Below are 23,723 nucleotides of genomic sequence, written 5' to 3'. Positions count from 1 at the left end.
AAGCTTTAACCTATTTATAGGTAGAGACGAAGTTATATGTTATTATGAATGAGTTTTCCAAGTTTTGAAATGACTCTTTTCTGTTTTCTTGCTTTAAACTTCTTGGCTCTCATTTAGTCGACTCCATTCGAACAACCTGTATTGTGACTGCCACCTGGCCTGGCTCTCGGACTGGCTACGCCAAAGGCCTCGGGTGGGCCTCTACACTCAGTGTATGGGGCCATCCCACCTAAGGGGCCATAACGTAGCTGAGGTTCAAAAACGAGAATTTGTCTGCAGTGGTAAGGGAGAAAGAACCTTTCTGTTTTCATATTCCCGTATGCTATGATGTAAGGAACTGTGTAAGGTGCATGCTTCAGAGGTTTCACTGTTCCTCACTAATGTGCAGTTATGCACTAATCACTCTGTGGAAATCCTCTGTGTTAGGGATGATGTCATAGGCTCTAAGACATTCATGCATGGTTGGCAATTACTGATTACTTTCACCTAAGTTATGATGGAGGATCTTTCAGTTTTCAGTCCAAGGGAAAGATAAGAAATTCCTAAATGACAGTTCTATTTGCTACTCATGATTTTACCTTTAAGTAAGAATTTATTTCTATTTTGATGTTAACAATTGGAAAAATGATGAACTAATCTTGGATCCCGGCTGGGAAATTGAAAAAGTATCAGAACTGTAGTTGCAGGGTGACAAAATACTTTTCATGGGATGCAGTCCTACCTAAAAGACATAAAGGACTAACTTTAGTAACAAAAATCTGAAAAAAAAATAAGACACCGGTTATGTAAAGTATCAATAGGTGACATTCAGTTAGTTCTTTCTATGTGCTTAAGCATCAGTCTAAGTATTTCACAAATATTTACCTCATTTTTACCTCCCTCATAACATCTGTCGAGAAATGTAACATTATATTAAAGTTTAAAATGCTGAGAAAAAGAAATGGTAAGTAACCTTGTCGAAGGTTGTAGAGTTAAGTTCAAGGATCTCAACCTAGACAGTCTGATTCCCAATCCATATAAATTATTTCTGCTTCAGAAGTGTCTGTTCAAAATAACAATAAAACAAAAATATTAAATATTTATAATGCATCATAAATAGCAGTTTCCTAAAGGGAGAGTGAGAAGACATACTAGTTCAGGATTCTATTTTATTGCTATTCTTTAGACCTTTTTATGTATTTTCTCATGCTTTTTGTAACCCAAACAAAATTTTCTTATAATGTCATGGAATGTACTCAGTAGGTCTGATTGCTTTATAAAAAATTAAGTAAGGAAATGACTAACAATTCGTTACTAATCACTTTTTTCTCTTTTCACTTTTTTCCTTCCTGTTTTCTAGATGAGGAAGAAGGCAAGTTCACGTTTCTTGTTTAGACTGAGACTATTTTTGTAAAGTGTGAGAACTTGTTGAGAGGGACCTGGTTAGTAATTAGCCTGCAGCCTCCTCCCCGGGTATCACCACCACTCAGGCCCTTTCTCTGCAGGGCAGAGAGGTCTGGCCCTGCTGCAGGGACAAACCCAGCATTTGCAGATGCCTATTTGGTACAAAATGCCTGACACCCTGTTGTTCACCATTTGAACAGTAAAATTTCAATATTGAGTAGTAAAATATATACCTCTGGGTAACTACTTAGCCTAAAATTTTAAGCCATACAAAGTCAAAAAAGGAATTATCTAGATTACAACTAACAGAATGACCTGATACAAGTTATTACAACTTCAAAAAAAGCGGTAATTTTGAACCTATCCAGAAATCAAACTTAGCATCATCTATTTCCCCCATACTTATTGGCACATGATTACTTATTTAGACAGTTATGTCTACCAAGAGGGAAGTTTTACTGTTTTCCTTTCGTTCTTTGAGTTAAAGTAAGCTAAGCTACTTAAAGTCAATTAAGACCATGCTCTATCTAAGCTTATTAGAAATGAAATATAGATTAGTCTGAAGTTGCTGCTTTTTTTGGAACTCATAATAAATTTGAATAGAATTCTAGTTTCAAATCAGAATTTAACCTCTCTCACAAATCTTTCAAATTTTAAAAATGATCATTTTTGTAATTAGTTTAAAAAATCTCATTTGCTTTATCGGTACTGACCCCAAAACATACATGCATGCTTCCTAAAATATATTGTAGAAATATAGTATCACTTTATAATCAGGTATTTAGATAAATGCATTTCTGTGTAATAACATGCTTTGCTATTTTAGCTAAGTTTGTGTGTTTCACAATGATGAGATTGAGGAGGAAAAACTATAACTTCCGTTTGTTTCTTTTTCAGGTCACCAGTCATTTATGGCGCCGTCTTGCAGTGTTTTGCATTGTCCAGCTGCTTGTACCTGTAGCAACAATATCGTAGACTGCCGTGGGAAAGGTCTTACTGAGATCCCCACAAATCTGCCAGAGACTATCACGGAAATGTATGTTCCCTGAATTCCCTCATATCCCCCTACCTCCCCAATAACCCAAGCCATGACTTTCTTTAGGAGATTGTGGGTTTATCAAAGGCCAATCTGATCCATTAGCTTAGACAAATGTTTCTTTCAGAATTGTATTGACCTTGACTCTGTTTAATTAAATATCTTATTGCAGTGACTAGGATTTTTCTTTTTCTTTTTTTCCAACACAGGTGGAATTAAAAGGAATGCAGTTCAAGGAAAAATAATACTTTCCTTTTTCTTCAGAAGGTGTCATTAGGCGCTTTAGGAAAAATAAGAGTATGAGTACCTCATTTATCCAATTGGTTCTGGAGATCTGCTTCTACCCATTTCTAGCTTGGAGTGGTGGAAAACAAAAGAAAAACCAAGCTAGGGTAATAAATCATAGGAACAAGATAACTAGATGTCTGCCTTCTCAAGACAACACATTTTAAAATGCAGTTTCACTGTTTTGCTTGAACCATTGTATAGTCTACAACAAAGGATAAAAAAGATAATATTATCAAGTCAAAATGTATAAGATTTTTAAATTAGTGAGCATTTTAGCTTATTTGAGCCAATGGCTACCTCCATCAAAAATTAAATTCTCTCAACAAAATACTTCATACCTATTTTGTATGCAGCTGCTGGATTCATTTCTGTGTTGTAGCCAAATATAAGTCATGTGGCTAAAACAAGGTCACATAAGATGTAAAGTGGACTACTTTTACCATCTTGGGAAGTAAGCATTAGGAAAAGTCTTTACCTTAATATCTATTAACTAAGAAAGCACCTCTTAACCACCCAGCCTACCATATATTGTTTTAGAAGTTAATTCTAAATTTGAATTAAATAAATGTTTTGGGACATATTTGGTTGAAATAATAAAGTAGGATCAACTTCTTTAGATAGGCCTTCGTAATAGGCACCCAAAAAATTAAGTTATTTTCAAGAACTATTCATTATTTTTTTCTACTGTTAACTGCCCTAATTTATCTTATATGAGAATAATCTTAATTCATAAGACCCACTAACATTATTTTAAAGTATTTAATATGTGCTTAAAAGTGTATTTAGAGAGATGCAGTACTTGACACAAAGAATATATGTATGCACATAGTAATATTATTCTCATTAAATTTCTAATTGATGAAACACTACCTTGGCCATAAAAGACATTTGTATTTTTTAGCTGAACCTTGAAAGAAGAACAATATATGGCTTGGGAAGAAGCAAGAGACATTCTGCGAAAGAGAAACATTGGGGACAAAGGGCAGAGGTGGCAATGAGCATTTTGTTTTAGGGATTGCACAGTTGAGCCTAATTAGAGTAAGAGGTGCATGTTGAGGCATCATGGAAAATAATGCTTCAAAAACGACATCTCCATCTAATTCTAAAGCCACAGATTACATAAGGCCTCCCATCTTGGAAGATGTAATATATGATGGAGTAGATAGTAGAAAGACATAGTAACTGTTCACACAGAGAAATAGTATATCCATCTCTCTAGGCACAAGCATTTATTAAGTAAACACTTATTATTACATAAAGGCAGCATGAATTCTCCACAGATCTCCATGAAGTGACATGCAAGTTAAAAGCTATAAAATGAGGTAAAAAGTAATGCATGTTGTAAGAGAGGAAAAAATAAAGTTCAAGGTTTTTATTTTTTTCATTAATTTTTATTGGAGTATAGCTGCTTTACAGTGTTGTGTTAGTTTCTGCTGTACAGCAAAGTGAATCAGTTATACGTATACATATATCCACTCTTTTTTAGATTTCCTTCCCATTTAGGTCACCACAGATCACTGAGTAGGGTTCCCTGTGCTAAACAGTAGGTGCTCATTAGTTATACATAGTAGTGTATGTATGTCAATCCCAATCTCCCAATTCGTCCCATCCTCCTTTCCCCCCTTGGTAACTGTAAGTTTGTTCTCTACATCAGTGACTCTGTTTCTGCTTTGCCTATCAAATTACCAATGGCAGTTTTTACAGAATTAGAACAAAAAATTTTACGATTTTTATGGAAACACAAAAGACCCCGAATAACCAAAGCAGTCTTAAGAAAGAAAAACAGAGCTGGAGGAATCAGGCTCCCTGACTTCAGACTATACCACAAAGCTACAGTAACCAAGACAGTATGGTACTGGCACAAAAACAGAAATATAGATCAATGGAACAGGATAGAAAGCCCAGAGATAAACCCATGCACCTGTGGTCTCCTAATCTATGACAAAGGAGGCAAGAATATACAATGGAGAAAAGACAGTCTCTTCAATAAGTGGTGCTGGGAAAACTGGACAGCTACATGTAAAAGAATGAAATTAGAATACTCCCTAACACCAGACACAAAAATAAACTCAAAATGGATTAAAGACCTAAATGTAAGTTCAAGGTATTTATTACAGAGGGCGTAGGGTGGAGAACAAGTTACAGTGGTTAACTAGAGTCAGAAAGCTTTAGTTAGAACCCGAGGTCTACCTATCATTTACTAACTGTGAGACTGTATGCAAGTTACTTATCCTCTATGGAATTATCTCCTCATCTGAACTAACTGTTGTCAGTTTGTAGTGAAAGAATTAACACATGTAGAGCTTCATGCTTAGACGACAGTAATCATTGAATGATACCTCGATCTCAAGCCTTCAAGTAGGCGGTAAAGTGTGCGGTAGGCCTTGAAGGATAATTAGTGAATGGAACTGCAAAGATGAGAAAAGAGCTTTCAGAAGTAATGAACCTTATGAGCATAGTCAGTAAGAATGGAAATTCAAGATACTGCCAAATAGGAACTCAATTTGATTGGTATTTGGTACCTGAGAGAGTTAAGGAAACAAAGTTGGAAAGGTAGGTTGGAGCTAATTCATGGAGGACTTTGATAGTATAAGGATCTAAATCTTTCTTTGGAATGCATTTGAACACAGGAGTTTGAATCTCTAAGAATTAATCTGACAGCTGTGCACCAGTGGTTTGCCAAAAGGAGAGAAAACCAGGCTTAAGGCTTCTTAGGAGACTATTATGTTGATGGAGGGGAGATGTCATGAGAGCAGGAGCTAGTAAGTAATAGTAGGAATGATGATGTGGAAGCAGCTGTGATAGCTAATACAGAAGCAGAATTAATAGGATTTGGCCTTTGATGATATGAGAAAAAGGACTCAAAGAGGATGCCAAAATTTCAAGTATGAGGGCTGGGGAGATGGTGGTTATGACATTATATATAAGAAGCTGAGGGGCTTCCCTGGTGGCGCAGTGGTTGGGAGTCCGCCTGCCAATGCAGGGGACACAGGTTCGTGCCCCAGTCCGGGAAGATCCCACATGCCGTGGAGTGGCTGGACTCAAGTAAATAAAATAAAACCCAACAAAAAACAAAAAAGAAGAAGCTGAGGAGCAGGACCAAAGCTAGGAAGGAAGATGATGGTGAGCAAAATTTGTGAGATACTGAAGTTCCAGTAAGATATTTAGAGACACTAAAATAATACAGACTATGATAATTTGGAGCAAGACAGGATTTGAGGCAAAGATTTTGGAGTAATTAATATTATTAAAAAAAAAACACAAGTAGATGGTTAATGCCATCAGATGGCCAATGGAAAGGAGAAAAAGAGAAGAGAAACCCGAGGGAACTAAACAAAAACAGCAGAGGGCCACAATAGGTAAGGGAGGAAGGAGCTTCTAGGTTAGAATTTGACCAGCATATTGTTCTTGAAGGCTTCAAGATAGAGTGATAGGTAAGTAAGCCGCTCTTCAAAGTGTTAAGAAAGGTCAGAGGTGATGAATATTGGAGAAAGCAGATATGGAGTAGTTTGAAGAGTTTAGCTGAGAAACCATTTTTTAAAGAAGACAGTTGCAATGATAAAGGACAGACGGGTTTATTTTAAGGTGCAGAAACCTGCAGTCATTAGAAAGTCAGAGAGGAAGAATAGGTTTAGAGAGACATGAGAGTGTGAGAGTTAGATAAGATATATGTGGAAGCAAGATTGTTCTGGGCCCAGGAGGGGATTGATCAAATCCTGATGATAGAAAAGGAGACAAAAATGCTGTTGCTGGTTGACAAAAGAGGAGTGAGTTGTAGACATAACAGACTCAAAGGAATATGAAACATTTCAAATGGTTTATCTCATGTAGTCTATTTTATTTTTTGTCATAGAGCTTTTCTTACATTTTGTATGCTCTATAGATTTTGTATGATGGTGGAATTTAGTAGCATAAAAGTTAGACTAATTAATATGTCCCAATGAGTTTGTCTGTGCTGAGGTGGTGGTTTATCAGGTAAAGCTCTAATAAATTCATAAGCAGAGATGAAAACATATGTGAAGCTCTAGGTGAATTTTACTTCTCTGATTATTACATTATCAGCGTTATCAGTAGAGCATCTGGTAATAAATCATATTGATCTTCAACTCCAACAAAATACACCCATTACCGGGCTTCCCTGGTGGCGCAGTGGTTGGGAGTCCGCCTGCCGATACAGGGGACGCGGGTTCATGCCCCGGTCTGGGAGGATCCCACATGCCGCAGAGCGGCTGGGCCCGTGAGCCATGGCCGCTGAGCCTGCGCGTCCGGAGCCTGTGCTCCGCAACGGAAGAGGCCACAACAGTGAGAGACCCACGTACTGAAAAAAAAAAAAAAAAAAATACACCCATTACCATTCATTATAGTGGCACAACTTACTAGCTTAGTGACTCACTTCTTTTATTACTCTTATTTTTTTATTAAAGAATCAATAAGATTCATAAAATGTAGAAAAAAGTTAAGCAACATCTTGAAAAAATTTTATACATTCTATATTTTTAATACATGATGAACTGAACATTATAAACTCCCTTCATATTTTTCATATAATGTTTTAAAATTGGATTTTACCAGTAAATTATCAGTAGAATTTCTTTATTGCAAATTATCAAACATTTCATTCAGTAATGTTGAGTTGACATCCTACTATTTAGTGTGTCTTTATTCCTGTAACTATCTCATATTGTGACAAAAAGAAAGTATGTATGTATGGTATGTAGCAGTGATCAACTGCCTGCAAATCTTGGTAGAAAAACTTGCCTCACCCTTTCCTTTTATCTGATTTGTGCTTGCAACTATAACTTCACACTTGTGGTATTTGCTCAGATAATTATGTGTTAAGATATAGAAGGGAAATATTCCTTTAAAGTCAGAATTGAAATAATTGGAGAAGAAGGAATAGAAAAGAGACTAGCATTTATCTAATGCCTGCAGTGTTGGATACTATACACATATTGTAACATTTGATCTTCTCATTGACCTTTGATGGGTGTATTTGTGCAATTTAAATAAAATAGAAAAACTAATGCAGAGGCATGTGTTAGATAAAGGTTGGTTTTATTTCTCCAGGAGGCCTCATTATCCTGATGATTTTACCATGGTCCAGGATCTGTCCTCCCATTTGCAGACTAGGAATCTGATTTTGACTGCACTTAATTATTACATTTTGTAACTATATATCCATATATGTGTATATATATATATATATATATATATATGTTTGTGTGTTTAATGTACATACATATATATATAACATGTATATGTTTTATATATATATATATGTGTGTATATATATATATATATATATATTTGTGTTGTGTGTTTATCTTCACTACTAAAACAGCTCTATGAAGACAAGAACTGCTTCTGTTCTAATCACCACTGAACACCCAGCAACAAATCTAGTACCTGGCACACAGTAGGCCCTTGATAAATATAAGATAACTATTTATTGAATGAATGGATAATGTAAAAATTAAACATTTAAAGCAGATTTATCTCCGAAAGGGTGGAGTTATATTAAGCATGATTAAAAGAAAAAAATATGAAGGAGCAGTCCATTCTCTTCCAGTAGAAAAATGAAATGATGCTTTTTAAGCATAAAATCAATAAGAGAAATTTTAATGAAAAAAAGTTATGAATAGAATGCTTAATGAAATGAGCTAAAATGGGCTAGCTAAAAATTCCTTTGTTAAATTCCCTGTTTCCTGTCCTGGCTTGGATTCTACTCTCTACATGCATCTGAGAGCAACTTTTTTCCGCTCTAGGTTGACCAAGCCAGTATCTAATAGGTACCCTCCTTCTTTAGATATAATAATTAATTCAATCTTTTTACAGACATCTTAGACATCTTTCTCTAAGGTCACATTTTCTCTGTAACAAAGCCTATAGATGTTTACCTCAAATCCCTCAAAAGTTGACAACTTGATTTTGCTATTTAAAAAAAGGCCAGGCTCAAAAAAGTTAAGAAATCTTGTAAAAAAACAACTCTTCAATTATGAAGTGACTAAACTGGCCTCAGTCTTAGATTTATTTGACTCCAAAGCCTGTTTTCCATCCTCCATCCAGCTGCAGAAGAAAGATAGATGTGGCTTAGCTTGTTGGGATATTATAAAAGGGATGATTGAGAAAAAATGAAGAGAGGCAGATATCAGAAAAACAGGACACTTTAAGAAACTTATATGTGAAGGGAACATATAAGGAGCATAGGGAAAGACAAGGCATGAAGGTATAGGAATTTTACAAAACTAAGAACTGTTTCATATTACTTTATATCTACAACTGTTGTCTTCTTTCCTAGTCTCTACTAAGTAATTTCATATCTCCCTAGATTTTGTCTACGTAGAAGTTATCACAGCTTAATTTGATATTCTGGTTAATGTCAAACTACCCTATTAGACTGCAAGCTTAATGAGGGCAGGATCATGTCTTTTTTCCTCACCATTTTTGTCCCAAAACTTAGCACAGTGTGGGAGGGGAGAAGAACAGTACTGGGGAGGGGGGTCTGGAACATACAATCAGGAGAGCCTCCAAGCCTCCATTCTTCCTAGTAAAAGAAAATGTGACAAAGGAGTATGGACTAATGAAGATAGATGGGGGGAAATAGAATGTGTAATATCAGGTAAAATTAGGTTTAGAAGAAAGAAGTTGTTGCTGCCCTGGAATCTTTGCAGCACTTTGCTGCTTTGAACTCTGCTGGTTGGGTACCTTGTTTTCATACACATGGAATGCCTTAGGCAAGTCTATACAAGGCCTGACTCCTGGCAACAAAATCATTCATAGCAAATTGATTCTCTATATATCAAATCATCAGAATTAATTTCTTAAATCTTGTCTTGAGGTGTAATACTTTGAATGTGATGTGATAGATTGCTGTAAAGTAGACATTTAGTTCTCTTCAATCCAGTTATAGATTTTCTGTGGCATAGCAGCTGTCCAAACCATTATACAGAAATTCCGTAAATCACGGAGAACAGTTAGTAAAAATATACGTTGAACAATTTAGTATGTCTTGTTCACTCTTAGGTCTTATTGCTTTTAATCTTGGTTGCATTTTTCAGGGCTTCAAAGCTGGGAGCCATACAATTCTTCCTTTTATTTGTCTGAGAAAAGATAAGGAAGCGTTCAAATTTCAGGAAAGGAAAGTATGGTAGCAAAGTTCTTAGGCCGGGTCTTATGAGGGCTGTCTCTGTTTTCTAAGATGTATTGCAAATTTTCAGAAGTTATAGTATTTGTTTTGGATGTGCTATTCAAATAGGTAAAATGGAAAAGGAACTCACTTTGTTTTATAAACTTATTGGACTGCTTTTACTCTGCTAAGTAGTAAAGAAGCCTATTTCAAAGAGATTCACAGTATTAGAGGTTGGTGAAGTTAGGAGTACATTTTTTTCCCTTTTGTTTCCTCTGGATCATTTGCATGCATAATTATAAAGAAATGAAAGTGAGAATGATTCTTGAATGCTCTGATTACAAACTGCATTTATGATACTGAATATAATTTTAAAAATATATCTTTGTCCTCCATTTCTGTTTAGGCACTCTTCCTGTGTTTAACCCTTTTGCATGCTATTTCTGCATTTGCCCCTTCCAAAATGTTGCATCCTTATTTCTATTAAATAATACTTGCCAAATTTTGAATCTGCATATTTCAAAGTTTCTGTTGGTAGGGATATGTAAATTAGATTTGATCAATGTGTTTTTAAATAACCTATTCTATACTAGCTTATTAGGAAAGTTACAGGTACTCATGATATCAAACATGACTTTTTGACTATTTAACATGCACTCAGGAATGTCTCAGCTAATAGCACAGCTGTCATGCTGTGTAATTGGTTCATTTTCTTTTAATTATGCCCAAATTTTGAAAATAAATTTTAAAAATAAATATACAGTTTGACTAATTTTTATAGCACATGTAAATTACCTTGACTTTACTATTTAGACAATATTGATAAAATATCTCTGAAGTTTTCATATCATGATTTCATCATAAGTTAGGAGCTTAGAAAAAGACATAATAATTTAGCTTCTTACAGAATGCAGAAAGCCAATTCATTGTTCAGTATACAAACTAAGATCACCACTGAGTTTCCTCACAACAAACATCTCACTTAATTCTTAGTCATCAGTAGCCGTGCTTAGTGTAATCCCTACAGCAATTTTGATAGTTCCACAGCAAAATAGTATAAGATAAATTAGGTAAAATACATTTAAAACTAAACTAAACCTGTAGTTCCATAGACCATTATTGAGTTCACTAATAATCATTGGAGCATTTTCATCTTTATTTTGGCAAAATTCTCAATTTTATATGCATATCTTGAACAATCTTTAATTCCTATTGAATGAAATAGTAGAATAATCATCTTTGTAAAGAGAATTCATTTTTATTAAGAGTGTGGGTTCATGAAAAGAAAATTATTTGCTCCTACTTCCCTCAATTTACTTCCTTTTTTCCAATTTTACTGAGGAATAATTGACAAATACAGTTGTATATATTTAAAGGGTACAACATGATGATTTGATATGCTTATTCATTGTGAAATGATTACCAAGATCAAGATAATTAACACATTCATCACCTCAAATAGTTAACTCTTTTTTTGTGTGTGGTAAGAATGCTTAAGTTCTACTCTCCACAATTTTCAAGTATATAATATTTGAAATATATTATTAACTGTAGTCACTGTGTTGTACATTTGACCCTCAGAACTTATTCTTCTTATAACTAAAAATTTATACCTCTTGACCTTCATCTTCCCAGCCACCAACCTCTGCAACCACTGTTCTATTCTGTTTTTATGAAATAAGATTTTTTTTTTTTTTTGGATTCTGCATGTAAATGATAGCATACAGTATTTGTATTTACCTGTTTGGCTTATTTCACTTAGCATATGCCTTCCAGGTTCATCCATGTTGTCACAAATGACAGGATTTCCTTACTTTTATGGCTGTATAATATTCCATTGTATATATACCACAATTTCTTTATCCATTCATCTGTTGTAGGACATTTAGGTTGTTTCCATATCTTGACTATTGTGAATAAAGCTGCAGTAAACATGGAGATTCAGATATCTCCTCAAGATAGTGATTTCAATTCCTTCAGGTATGAACCCAGGAGTGGGATTGCTAGAGCTTATGGTAGTTCAATATCAGTTTTATGGGAACCACATGCTGTTTTCCGTAATGGTTGTACCAATTTACATTCCTGCCAACAGTATATAAAGAGTCCCTTTTCTCCACATATTTGCCAGCATTTGTTATCTATTACCTTTTTGATAATAACCGTCCTGATTGGTGTGGTATCTTATTGTGTTCTTCATTTGCATTTCTCCGATGATTAGTGATGTAGAGCACCTCTTCATGTACCTACTCTTGATTTATATGTTTTCTTTGGAAAAATATCTATTTAGTTCCTTTCTTCACTTATTATTTTGATTATTTGCTTTTTTGCTATTGAGTTGTATGACTTCTCTACATATTTAGGTTATTAACCCTCTATCAGATATATGATTTGCAGATATTTTCTCCCATTCTCTTGGTTGCCTTTTCAATATATTGATTATTTTTCTTATTTGTACCTAATTTCACAAAAATTTATATGTATAATATGGATGTTATATATACGTATGCACACACACCCTTTATATGCTTTTGTAGTTTTGTTGTTTGATCATTTCAGAAGAAAACCACAGTGCCTTTCATAAGAGAAACATATAGAAGAATGAATCAAACTTTTGTAATATTAATTAAGATGTGAAGATAAGTATGGTAAAATTATAAATAAATTAGTGAAAAAGAAATCTTAAAATGACTAGGGTGGTAAGGCAAAGCAGATGCTCCAACTGGTTTCTCTTAAAAATCCCAAGGAGTATGATGAACATTATTGCAGCAGAGAACGGCATGTGGAAAAGTAACATTTTTTTCATGTACTACATAGTCAACAAATACTTTTGAGTGCCTACTCTGCATCAGGCATTATGGATGAGAGGTCACAGTTCCAGCTTTCAAAATGTTTACAGTGCAGAGAATTGAAGCTTTACACACACAAATTTTAAAAGCTATATGATAAGTAATAAAATACATATGCATGGAGAAATACATATGCACAGAGAAAGGAATATCTTGATTTCCCTGGGAGACTAAAAGAATCTTTGGGTATGAGGATGTGTTTTGCAGGCAGAGAAATCATGGGCTTTCTAGACAGTGGAAAGAGCATATGCAAAGTCGGAGAAAAGTGAGAGTCATGTGTCTTTGAGAAATTAAAACAGTTTTAGTTGTTAGAACATAAAGTACAATCCTAATCTTGAAGAATCACTGTCCTGATGTTAATAGGATACAAGGGGAAATTCTGAGCAGTGTAGTAGTATGATTTGATTTGTTAGTTAGAAAAATCCCTCTAACGTGGTGTAGAGAATACACTTGTGATACAAACCGTTACATAAGGCATGATAAAGACAGGCTTAGCAGCAGGTAGTAGTGAGAAGTTATTCCAAGAAATGACCCAAGTGCTGTTGTGGTTGAGTCACTAAAAACTTCTTCAGGAAAGAAATGGAGACCCATCAGATGTAAATAAGACCTATGTAGACTTTAACATAGAAATGAAGACAGCTGGGGCATAAAGTAGTATTCATTCTCAGGTGAATGAAATTGTCACTTTTTTAAAGAATTAAGTTAATGATTTATAGTTGTAAAATCATCCAGAAAGAGTAAGTTAAAAATTTGTTTGGTTCAAATTCTACTAGTGATCAGAGTGTTATCTGAACTTTAGGGGAAAAATGACAGATGACTTGGACAGTAACTCACTACAGGCATCGAGGAGAAGACTAGTTGCTATCTAGTCACTGAGTAATACTGTTAAACAAATGATGTATAAAGGTAATTTGCATAATGTTTTTAAAACTAAAATTATTACCAAATGGGGGACTTAGCTCAGTGCCTAACTCATATTAAGCGTCCAAGAGGTTTTAGTTATAATGAAAAACAAAGCAGCAAAACTTCCATTTGTCTTTCTTGGATTGCAAAAGAAAAATTATGAAAACTGAGTGTTACTGACATTATGAATCTGTACTCTGTGCCTCTGAAATCGGCGAACCATGTGTCTTAGCCCATTTTTCCCTCTAAATCTAAATTATGTGATTCTGTGTATTGAATGTACTTTTTTTTTGCATTTGAGTGTGTCCATATAAATATATACATAAAAATTTTAACACTCATTCAGAAGTTCATTGCCTGAAATATGAGGTCAATAGGAACTCACACACATTTTTGTTTTGCTTTAAATGCTTAAAGACCAAATGGAAAAGGAATTATTTTTATTATGAAAACATCAATTGAATTTGCACTGAGGGAAATGTACCCAGAATGACATCACAAGAAATAAAATAAGATTAAGGAAGTGAACAATTTTCAGGAACAAGTCATCCCAACATAGGGATCTCTGATAATCAATTAGGATGGACAGAGTCTTAAGGCAAAAATGCTAGCTATATGCAAAGTATGTCCCTCTAGAGGCCAATATTCACTCAGCTGTTAAAAATATTTGTTAAACTTAAAAAGTCCTGGAAATCACAATTACATAACAGCAATAATATTCTAGTCTAAGATAATCTTGGGTCATTTTATGTAGAGACATCTGAAGGATTTCAATGGCATGCATTTATTGCTCAAGTTAGAAGTAACATTCCAAAAATATAAAGTACCTACTTTAGAATTATTATGTAATAGGCAAGAGGATCCCTGATGACAAAGTAATATCGCTGCTTCCTCCTTTACAAATGCAGGCCTGGTGTTACCTATGATGAGAATATTTGGCTACACTCAGCAGTCCATGACTCAAAAACTAAAGTCATTCTGCAGTTCCAGCCTTCACCCCATTAAATCTGTTCTATTCTTTGGCAGCTGTTTTTGCCATTTACGTTAAAAGCAGATGGGGAAAATGCAAAGAACTGTCAGTTTTATTGCCATGTATAATCAGCATCTGGGCTGTGTGTTACAGAAACACTCAATCCAAACTCATACTTTACTGGTGGTGTAAAAACTTTTTTTGAGTTTCTCAGTTTTCAAATTAGAGTAAGTGCTCTATTTTAATCATGTTGATCATGGAAATAGCAACCATTTGTATTTTTTTTTCAGCCTCCATGTATGTGAATGATGCTTGAGTGTATATGTTTAATATACACTTGGGAGTTATCTGCAAAACTGTTTTGGTAATTTGTTTTAAAATGTGTTTTGGAACCATAAATGTTTATTTCACATTAGAGATCATCTCATGTGTCAGATTTATTCCTTTCTATAATCTGTGTGTATATGTGTGACTGATACATGCTACAGACATTATATATATTATGTCATATGTTATATGTTACATATATATACATATATATCCTCGTTTTAATTTTTTCCACTATTTTTTGAGCAGGAAAAAACATACCATATATGTTTTATTTTTACCAAAACATTTATAGTAGGTTTTATTTTCTCATTTTTCAGAAAGAGAAACTGAGACACAGAGAAACAAACAGTAACTTTTGCAAGGTCCGCAGAGCTAATCAGTGGCAAATTCTGAATTTAATCCAAGTCTATATAAAGCTCATACTTTTAATTACTAAACTCCACTTTTTATCTTTATGTTGATACATATACAAAATATAAATACCTCTTGGGAGAGCTATTTCAGCTTTGGCATGTGGATGTTATTTTTTATAGTTTATCAAGATAATTTAATTTGAAAAATATTGAAACTAATGCCTGAGTATTGAAAGCTAGTGAGTCGAAAATGTCATTTAAAATAAACTAATGTTGTTTAATATAGTGTAAACGTCTTCAGAACTAGTTGGAATATTTAACTGCCCAATTACACTGTATGTTGTATACTTCCCTGATGTAAGATCTGCTAATTGATAACCATGGTAAGGTATTTATATGCCACAGAGCCCAGCTATACCTGCACATAATTTCCAGGTTTTAAGTGTACACAGTATTACAGCAGAGAGATTTATTGATAATTTTCCATTTTCTACCATCTTTGAAATAGGCACCAGAAAAGTGATGTATATTGGTAGCTGTTCATTCTTTAGGAACGCTAAAAGTGTGAAGACATATATTTCTTTTTTAAAAAAGCAGTAGAGAACAAGAGAAAAAGATATATGGGAGTGGGAGGAAAAAGTTCTTTTTATTGGTTAAACACGCTTGTGTATTTTTTGGTTGGAACAGTTAGAAAACTGTCTTCTAACTAAAATTGAACTTCTAACAAATTTCCTTCTTGTTTTGATGAAGTGTACAGCAGATTGCTTTGAGATATACGTACACACAGTGATGAAATGTTTTGGAATTGTTCACATACATTCCGTGGAGAAAAAGTTTCTAGCTCCTTTTATATGAAAAAGTCTTCCTTTATCATATGGAGTTTATAAAATTTTCTCCTTCTCTTACTCAGTTTTCTAAATCTATTTTTACTTTGAAATTTAAAATATTGAATTTTTTTTTTTTTTTTTATGAAGGGCTAGCATTTGGAAGGCTCTTAATTATGGTGGATTTTATCTACAGCAAACAAATGTATCTCAGCCATTACACCATCTCTTTTTGTAACCCTGGAATTTTTTGTTTGTTTGCTTGTTTGTTTTTGTTTTTTTATGATTGTGGATGTCTGTTTCTTATACTTGTTCCAATGTTTGCTTCTTATATTTTGAAGCTGTGTTATTAGGTATATAATTTTTTTAACATCTTTATTGGAGTATAATTGCTTTACAGTGGTGTGTTAGTTTCTGCTGTATAACAAAGTGAGTCATCTATACGTATACATATATCCCCATATCCCCTCCCTCTTGCATCTCCCTCCCACCCTCCCTATCCCACCCCTCTAGGTGGTCACAAAGCACTGAGCTGATCGCCCTGTGCTATGCTATGCGGCTGCTTCCCATTAGCTATCTGTTTTACATTTGGTAGTGTATGTATGTCAATGCTACTCTCTCACTTTGTCCCAGCTTACCCTTCCTTTTTATTTAACCTTCACCTGAAAACTCTAATATTTTTCCTCCTTATTTTTTATAATCTGATATTAATAGCCCCCCCTCTTGTTTTAGGAGGAAGGGCAACATTTGAGATGTGTGTTGTTTGTAGTTTGTCAAATATATTATGAGGTTCTTGTAATGAAACACACAAATTATTTATCCTAGAGACCTAGAAGTTTACAGGAAGTACACATTAGTTTATTGTTTGTCCACTGAAGACAAGAAAATGGACATTTTTAAACGTTTTAAAATTTATGGTTTGACATCTATCAGTGGTAGAATATTTCCCTGCATGAGAATCTGTCTCTTTGAATGAAGGAGGCACTTATGTTGTGCCTTAATGGACTGCTAGACAGTGCCATAAAAACCAATTAGCTGCTGAGTCAATGTAAATAACCATATAAGCTTCCTTTCAAATACTCTTTTTTTGGAACAAGGTTGGAAGTAAATAGATAAATAAAGAAAAGCAAGCAAATCCATTGTACATGTCATTGTTCAGCTTTCTGTTGCATATGTTGTAAATGATATGGTTTGCCATATGAAGATTAAGTCATGGGACATTGCAATAAGGAATAATACCTGCAGTATTGCTATATTATGTTTGAGTTATTTTTGCATATAAAATTAAATATGTTTTCATCATGAATTCTCTTTGTTTTGTAACTTTTTGAGCATGCATTTTCTAAAAATATAGATGGCCCACTTATATCTTTTTGTTTTGTTTGCTTTAGCAGGAATAGTTATCAATGAAATTAACTGCAGATTCAACACAAACTAAGTTACAATAAAATATATTTAAAAGCCATTAGAACAATTAGTGATCATTATAAGTATTCTAGGTTCTGAAACTTTAAAATAATAAATGAATTTTAAAATTTCTAAAGAAGCTTTTTAATTATATTAAGCGATAGAATTAGTTTGGCCACATTTGTAAGTTAATGTTATTGACATTTCAGAAGTCTCAGTACTGAATATCTCATTTTTTAAAAAACGTATATTGAACAAATTAGTTGGAAATGTAACTGTAAAACTGGACACTTTATCAATAAAACATCCATGAGGGTATAAACATACCTGCTTTTGATCACCATTGAATTCCAATTATGTAATACAATATGTTGCACAGGGCTGTCATTAAATATTTGCAGATTGAATGAATGAATGAATAATTGCTGATTCCTTCTTTTCAAGAAACTGAAATTATGTTTACGAAAAGTAATTGTATGATCTAGTTTTGCATGACTGTTGAAAGAAACCTGCTAGACACTAAGAATTTTTATTTTTTCTCATCATCGCATTATATTATTTTGAGAAAATCTTTAACAAAATGAAATGATGTTTCATTGGCCTGGATTTGAAGAAAGTCCTTTAATCAAGAGTATTCCATCTATAGCTTGTTTTTACTATGTTTTCATCGATTACATTTTAAACTTCTTAAAATCCAGCTACAAGAATGGATCACAGCAAAAAAAATGTGTCTTTAAACCATCAATTCATAATGTTCTAATCAATAATGTAACAGTGAAATGATTAAAATAACCTTTGCTATACTTAGAGCTTTTGCAAAAAGTAACCCTTTCTTAAGACCTAGATAAATAATCCATATGAAGGAAATTCATATTTGCTTCATGAGATTATTTCTTGTCTTCTACAGTAAATCTGCCCCTTGGGGGCCAACAACATGGTGGAGGAGGGATATGTGAAAAATAATTAGAATGCAGTCAGATAAGAGCAGAGGAGTTTAGAAGAAAATGCCCTTGAGCAGAGAGAAAGATACAATTAACCATTCCTAAGAAAGTAAAGGAAAGCTTCAAAAGGAGGCTGTGCTCTAGTCATCTTAAAATAACCAAACAATATAATTAATATTGATGTGAAATTATTATTAACTTCAACGGCTAACAATAAGGAATGATTAAGGAAATATGGCACATTTTGACAATTGAATTGTCATGAAAACATCAAAAATAATGTCTTCCAAAAATTTTAATGATATAGGAAAACATGGATGATATGATGTTTAGTGTAAAGGAGTCAACTCAAAATTCTCTACACAGTAAGATTTTAATTATATAAAATAAATATGCGTGCAGAAAAACTAAAGTAAAATTCACGGATCTGAGTACTGTAATATGAGTGATTTTAATTTGCTTCCTTAACATATTTTGTAAATAGCTTAAGCTTAAGTTTTTCTTTAATGTGAACAAAATAACTTCTGCTTTCTGGAGCGTGAGGATCATGACTAATATTGCAAGCTGCAGAAAAGATTTTACCTTTTTGTGAGAGAGCAAGGGACAGAAACTTGGGGAATAACTCAATTTGGAGGACTAGAAAATGAAGCCATAAATTAGAAAGAGAAAAGCAGAGCGAGAATCATGAACATATAGTGTCACATCCAAGGGAGGAAGGACTGTTCACAGTATCATACGCTACAGTGAGTTCAAGAGCAGTGAAGATTGGGGAAACCCATTGCCTTTAGAGACAAGGAGGTCAGAGGGTGAACACTGAGACTGTTGAAGAAAACATGATATTGTAATATAAGGCCTTTGAATCAGAAAAGACCGTAATTTAAGCAATTTGACTTAACCTCCTAGCGATATTTTATTTATGTTGATCTGATGTCCATTAAATGCTTGTAATACATACAATGTCAAAGTATTACCAACATTCAATAAAAATGAATCACTGTATATGACACATATATAGCCTATATATGGCCTCTCTGTATATATAATATTTATACATAAATATACCAATATAAATGTATATACATATATGGGTGTATGTATATGCATTTTTAAAATTTGGGCAAGAAAATGGAGCTCATGCCAGGTATTTCAATAGAGGGATTTAATATGACAAATGAGTTAAAGAGCTCTAGAAAGTGACACAGATTAGAAAGCTGCTTCCACCCCCAGGGCTACAAAGAACTAAGAAATTGATGATATACAAAGTTAGGAGGTGGCCCTTAGGAGGAGCTAAAATTAAGGAAGAGATGAGACCACTGCTGAGGACATATCCTGAGGCAGAAAAGGGGAGAATACCCTGGCTTCTCCCTTCGTCCCACCTTGGGTCTCCCACCAGTGCCTCTCACTGATCAGGTCTCACAAAAGCCAGTTAGCAACTGAGCCTGGACTAAATGGTTCACAGGAGTCAGCTCTCTGGGATACAGAGCAGAAGCGAGGAGAAGGGATGGGAAATGTGTATTAGCATATTTATATGGGTAGAAATGAGGCTGAGAGACAACATTTTTTGATGGACTAAAATATTTACCAAAACACCCTGTGAAATATACTGTTTTGTGTCTTTCATAACTAGATGGGTAAAATCTTGTCTTTCTTTGATAGCAGAAACATGGAATAGATAATGTTAGAGGGTTATTTTCACCTCTCAGATTTTAGTGCATCATAAAAACACAGCAGTTGTGTTTAAATGCACTTTGCTGCAGTGGTTTTCACATGAAATATTCACATAATGGATTGACAGAGTCCAGACAGTTTTACTGAAAATATCTGTAGCACTTATAAATTTAGAATATAGGACTTTTGCCTCAGAAGAAGCTTCAAAATTAATTTACTGCATATAACAATTCTTTCAAGCTATAATATGCTTTCTGTAGAGGAAATGGTTTATAAAATTTAGTATTCAACCATAATGTCTTTTGTGGAAGAGTTATAGTTATCTCTAAAACATGTTCTACATCTTTTCAATGTTACAACGTATTTCTTCCTGATATTGAAGTTAGCAAAACGTATTCCCAACTTAGCTTTTTACAGGTGTTCTTTCTTTTATACAAACTCCAGACTTAAATACTAATGAACTTGTAATGCCTAAAAAATCAGAATATTTTTATTGTTTTTAGAGTTGCTTTGTTTTTATTCCCAATCTTGTACCACATTTAGGGCAGAGCACAATTAATTTTAGTAGTCTTTTTTGAGAAAAAGAGAAAATATCACTTATAAAGCATATCACCTTTGCTTCTCGACATGGCTTGAATTAAACATATCTGGGAGCTCACATTTCTATTTAAAACTTAATTTTTTTTTCATTGCAGACGTTTGGAACAGAACTCAATCAAGGTCATCCCTCCTGGAGCTTTCTCACCATATAAAAAGCTTAGAAGAATGTGAGTGAATAATATTCTGAAATCAGTGTAATTTTTAATAATTATACAACTCATGACCATGCGAAGACATCCATTTAACTATGAATATTTAAGTACTCGACAGATTAAATATTAAATGACGTGACTATCTGTTGCTAGTTCTATAATATTGTAAAGTTAAAAGCTAAACTATTAATTTTTTAAGTTCTCTGTAGTTTAGCATATTAATTCACACTAGTGTGAATGTACATGGTCAATATATTATGCAGTCAAATTCTTAAATGCCTATTTTCAAAAATAACACATGCCATCTTTAATAATAATTTAGGAAAATAGCCAATAATTGATTTTAAAGTGTGATTTTTTTTTTAATTTAGGATGCTTCAGATGTTTCATGTTGCAAATTTTATATATGTATTGATAGGTGCAAAACTGACATGCAAAGGCAATAAATAGCTTTCTCCTGCAGTAAATCTCACTGATATTCTATTTAGTTTAACCTAACCTATTTTTAATCTTAGCGACCTGAGCAATAATCAGATCTCTGAGCTAGCACCAGATGCTTTCCAAGGACTACGCTCTCTGAATTCACTGTAAGTATTGACCACATCACTGAAGGAAAGCAGCATGCACAAGGAATAGTGGCTCTAGTTTTAAATTTGGATTTAAGGGATATACTCTTTAAGTTTTTATTATGAATTATTAATAATAATTAGTATGAATCTTTAGTGAATTTCATCATTTTTATGGAGAACTGCTACATGCCTCTAAAATTAGCCAGTTTTTAGGGGTATATATTTTAAGGTTTGACAGTTCTGCTGGTTAGAGAGCAAAAGTATGAGCCCTTTTTTGACAATGTTTTCTTTCTGAAGTAAAGGGAAAATGTTTATTTTGGAGTGCTCTGGTGTTGTGTTGATAATCCTTAAGCCCATAGCAGCTGTCTCTGGGGACAATTACAGTCCCCTTTAGAATGATGTTGGACGAAGTCTTGCAGAGAACAGTGGAAGATGACCATTGAGAGGGCCCCCCAACCCCTGCTTCATCACCTTAAGACTTCCCTGACAGACCAGCTTTAATCTCTCAAAGAATAAAGATAAGAAAATATGACAGCTTTTTAATGTCAAAAGGACTTCCAGGGAGATAGCTATGTAAATTAAAGTGGTTCTGAAGTGAATTTATAAAGGCCATTATTCCTTCAAACTTGTACAAAATCTTCAGAAGTCCACTGAGTAGAGTTAGCTTTTATTTCAAATTTTAATTTTAAAGTTTGAAAATGAAATCTGGTATTTTTTTAAGAGGTGATGCTTAGAGAAGGGTTCTTATTGTTGTAAATTACTCCAGGGCTCTTAGAAACTTCAGAAGTCAATGGTAGCCAGTGAGAATTTCAGGATACACATGTGTGATACTCAGATAAACACCTTTGGTTTAAATAACAGTTTACACTCATACCAAGGGGAGGAGATGGACCAGCTCTTCTGGGCACATGAATATTCAGGTCGCTATGGTGGTCTGCTCAGAAAACTGCAGTTTTCTTTGAAGAAAAAAATGGAAAACTATCACTTCACCTGCATTGTCTGCCTAGGTTCATTTCTGTTTGTTTTTTGTTTTGGATTTTTATTTTAATAGATGAAGTCCAAGACCAGGGAAACAACTATTGGCAGAAAGTTTGTAAAGTACAGTCATGCACTGTTCTCAGGGTTGGCTGTCAGATTCTAAAATCGCAAAGTACAATGCAAGACTCTATTAAATCACCCAAATTGTCAGTAAAGTACATACCATCCTGGACAGTAATACTATCCAAAGTAAACATAGACAACCTCCCAGCCATACAAAAGGACAGAACAAAAGTCAAGTCAGTGTTACAAAGTCTTGGTCCTTCAAGTATCTGTGCCTCAAAGATAACCATTAAATGTCAAAAAAGAGAGAAATGGATGGAGAATTCTGATTTATATCTGCTTGCTTGCAGAGTTTACTGTTAAGTTCTACTGCCTTAATGATGTTGACACTTGTGGTTGTGAGAATTAAATGGTAAAAAGAAATAATAAAATAAATAAAAGATTAATCATTTTAATTATTTTGTTAATTAATCATCACAGTAAATTACATTATATTTATTAAATATATATTTATTATAATTAATGATTATAACTTATGTACTAATCTACATATATAATAAACTAATGGTAAATTGGAAAAGAAATGACAACACATGTAAAAGAACATGCTTGCTGGGCTTCCCTGGTGGCGCACTGGTTGAGAGTCCGCCTGCCGATGCAGGGGACGCGGGTTCGTGCCCCGGTCCGGGAAGATCCCACGTGCCGCAGAGCGGCTGGGCCCGTGAGCCATGGCCGCTGAGCCTGTGCGTCCGGAGCCTGTGCTCCGCAACGGGAGAGACCACAGCAGTGAGAGGCCCGTGCAAAAAAAAAAAAAAAAAAAAAAAAAAAAAAAGAACATGCTTGCTGAATTGGGATCTTAGTCTTCAAGATCATAGCTCTCATGTACATAGTTCTTTTGGAAAGCTATAGAAAAGCATTATCTTTCCTTGTAGAACTGCATTTCAGTCAGGGCGCTAAGTCACTGAGGAATTTCTAGCTCAAATCATAGCAGTACATGAAAAAGTAGGAACCTTTTTCCAGAAGTGGAATACCCACATAATGCCTTATAACATTATAAAACAGAAAAGCTAGGAGAAAATCAAATAGCTATGATATCACAGAGAAAGTCCATATATTATAACTAATATCATTTTCCTCTTTGTGTTCATGTTCTGAATTGGCCTTCCGAAGATTAAATTATTTACCCCCTCCATAAAATATATAACGACCCGGATTTGCAATCACCCTTTTCTTCATTTAGACACAATCATAAGTTCAACAGAAATGTATTTGGGGGCTTCCCTGGT

The 23,723-nt window shown here is 34.1% G+C and overlaps 1 protein-coding gene across 4 annotated transcripts in view; it reads left to right on the top strand.

Annotated features, from left to right (window-relative positions):
- SLIT2 (slit guidance ligand 2) overlaps positions 1-23,723 on the top strand; it is a 404,520-nt gene that overhangs the window by 271,254 nt on the left and 109,543 nt on the right. For all 4 annotated transcript variants that reach the window (XM_067036353.1, XM_059066475.2, XM_059066473.2 and 1 more), the window contains 4 exons: positions 118-281; positions 2,281-2,419; positions 20,771-20,842; positions 21,343-21,414. In XM_067036353.1, coding sequence (XP_066892454.1) covers positions 118-281; positions 2,281-2,419; positions 20,771-20,842; positions 21,343-21,414 — 447 coding nt within the window. The remainder of the gene's footprint in view (positions 1-117; positions 282-2,280; positions 2,420-20,770; positions 20,843-21,342; positions 21,415-23,723) is intronic.

The sequence above is a fragment of the Kogia breviceps genome, chromosome 6 (genome assembly GCF_026419965.1).
Source record: "Kogia breviceps isolate mKogBre1 chromosome 6, mKogBre1 haplotype 1, whole genome shotgun sequence".
Classification (NCBI taxonomy): domain Eukaryota; kingdom Metazoa; phylum Chordata; class Mammalia; order Artiodactyla; family Physeteridae; genus Kogia; species Kogia breviceps.
Note: the sequence above shows the minus strand (reverse complement) of the source record. Positions and strands in the feature narration are given on the sequence as shown.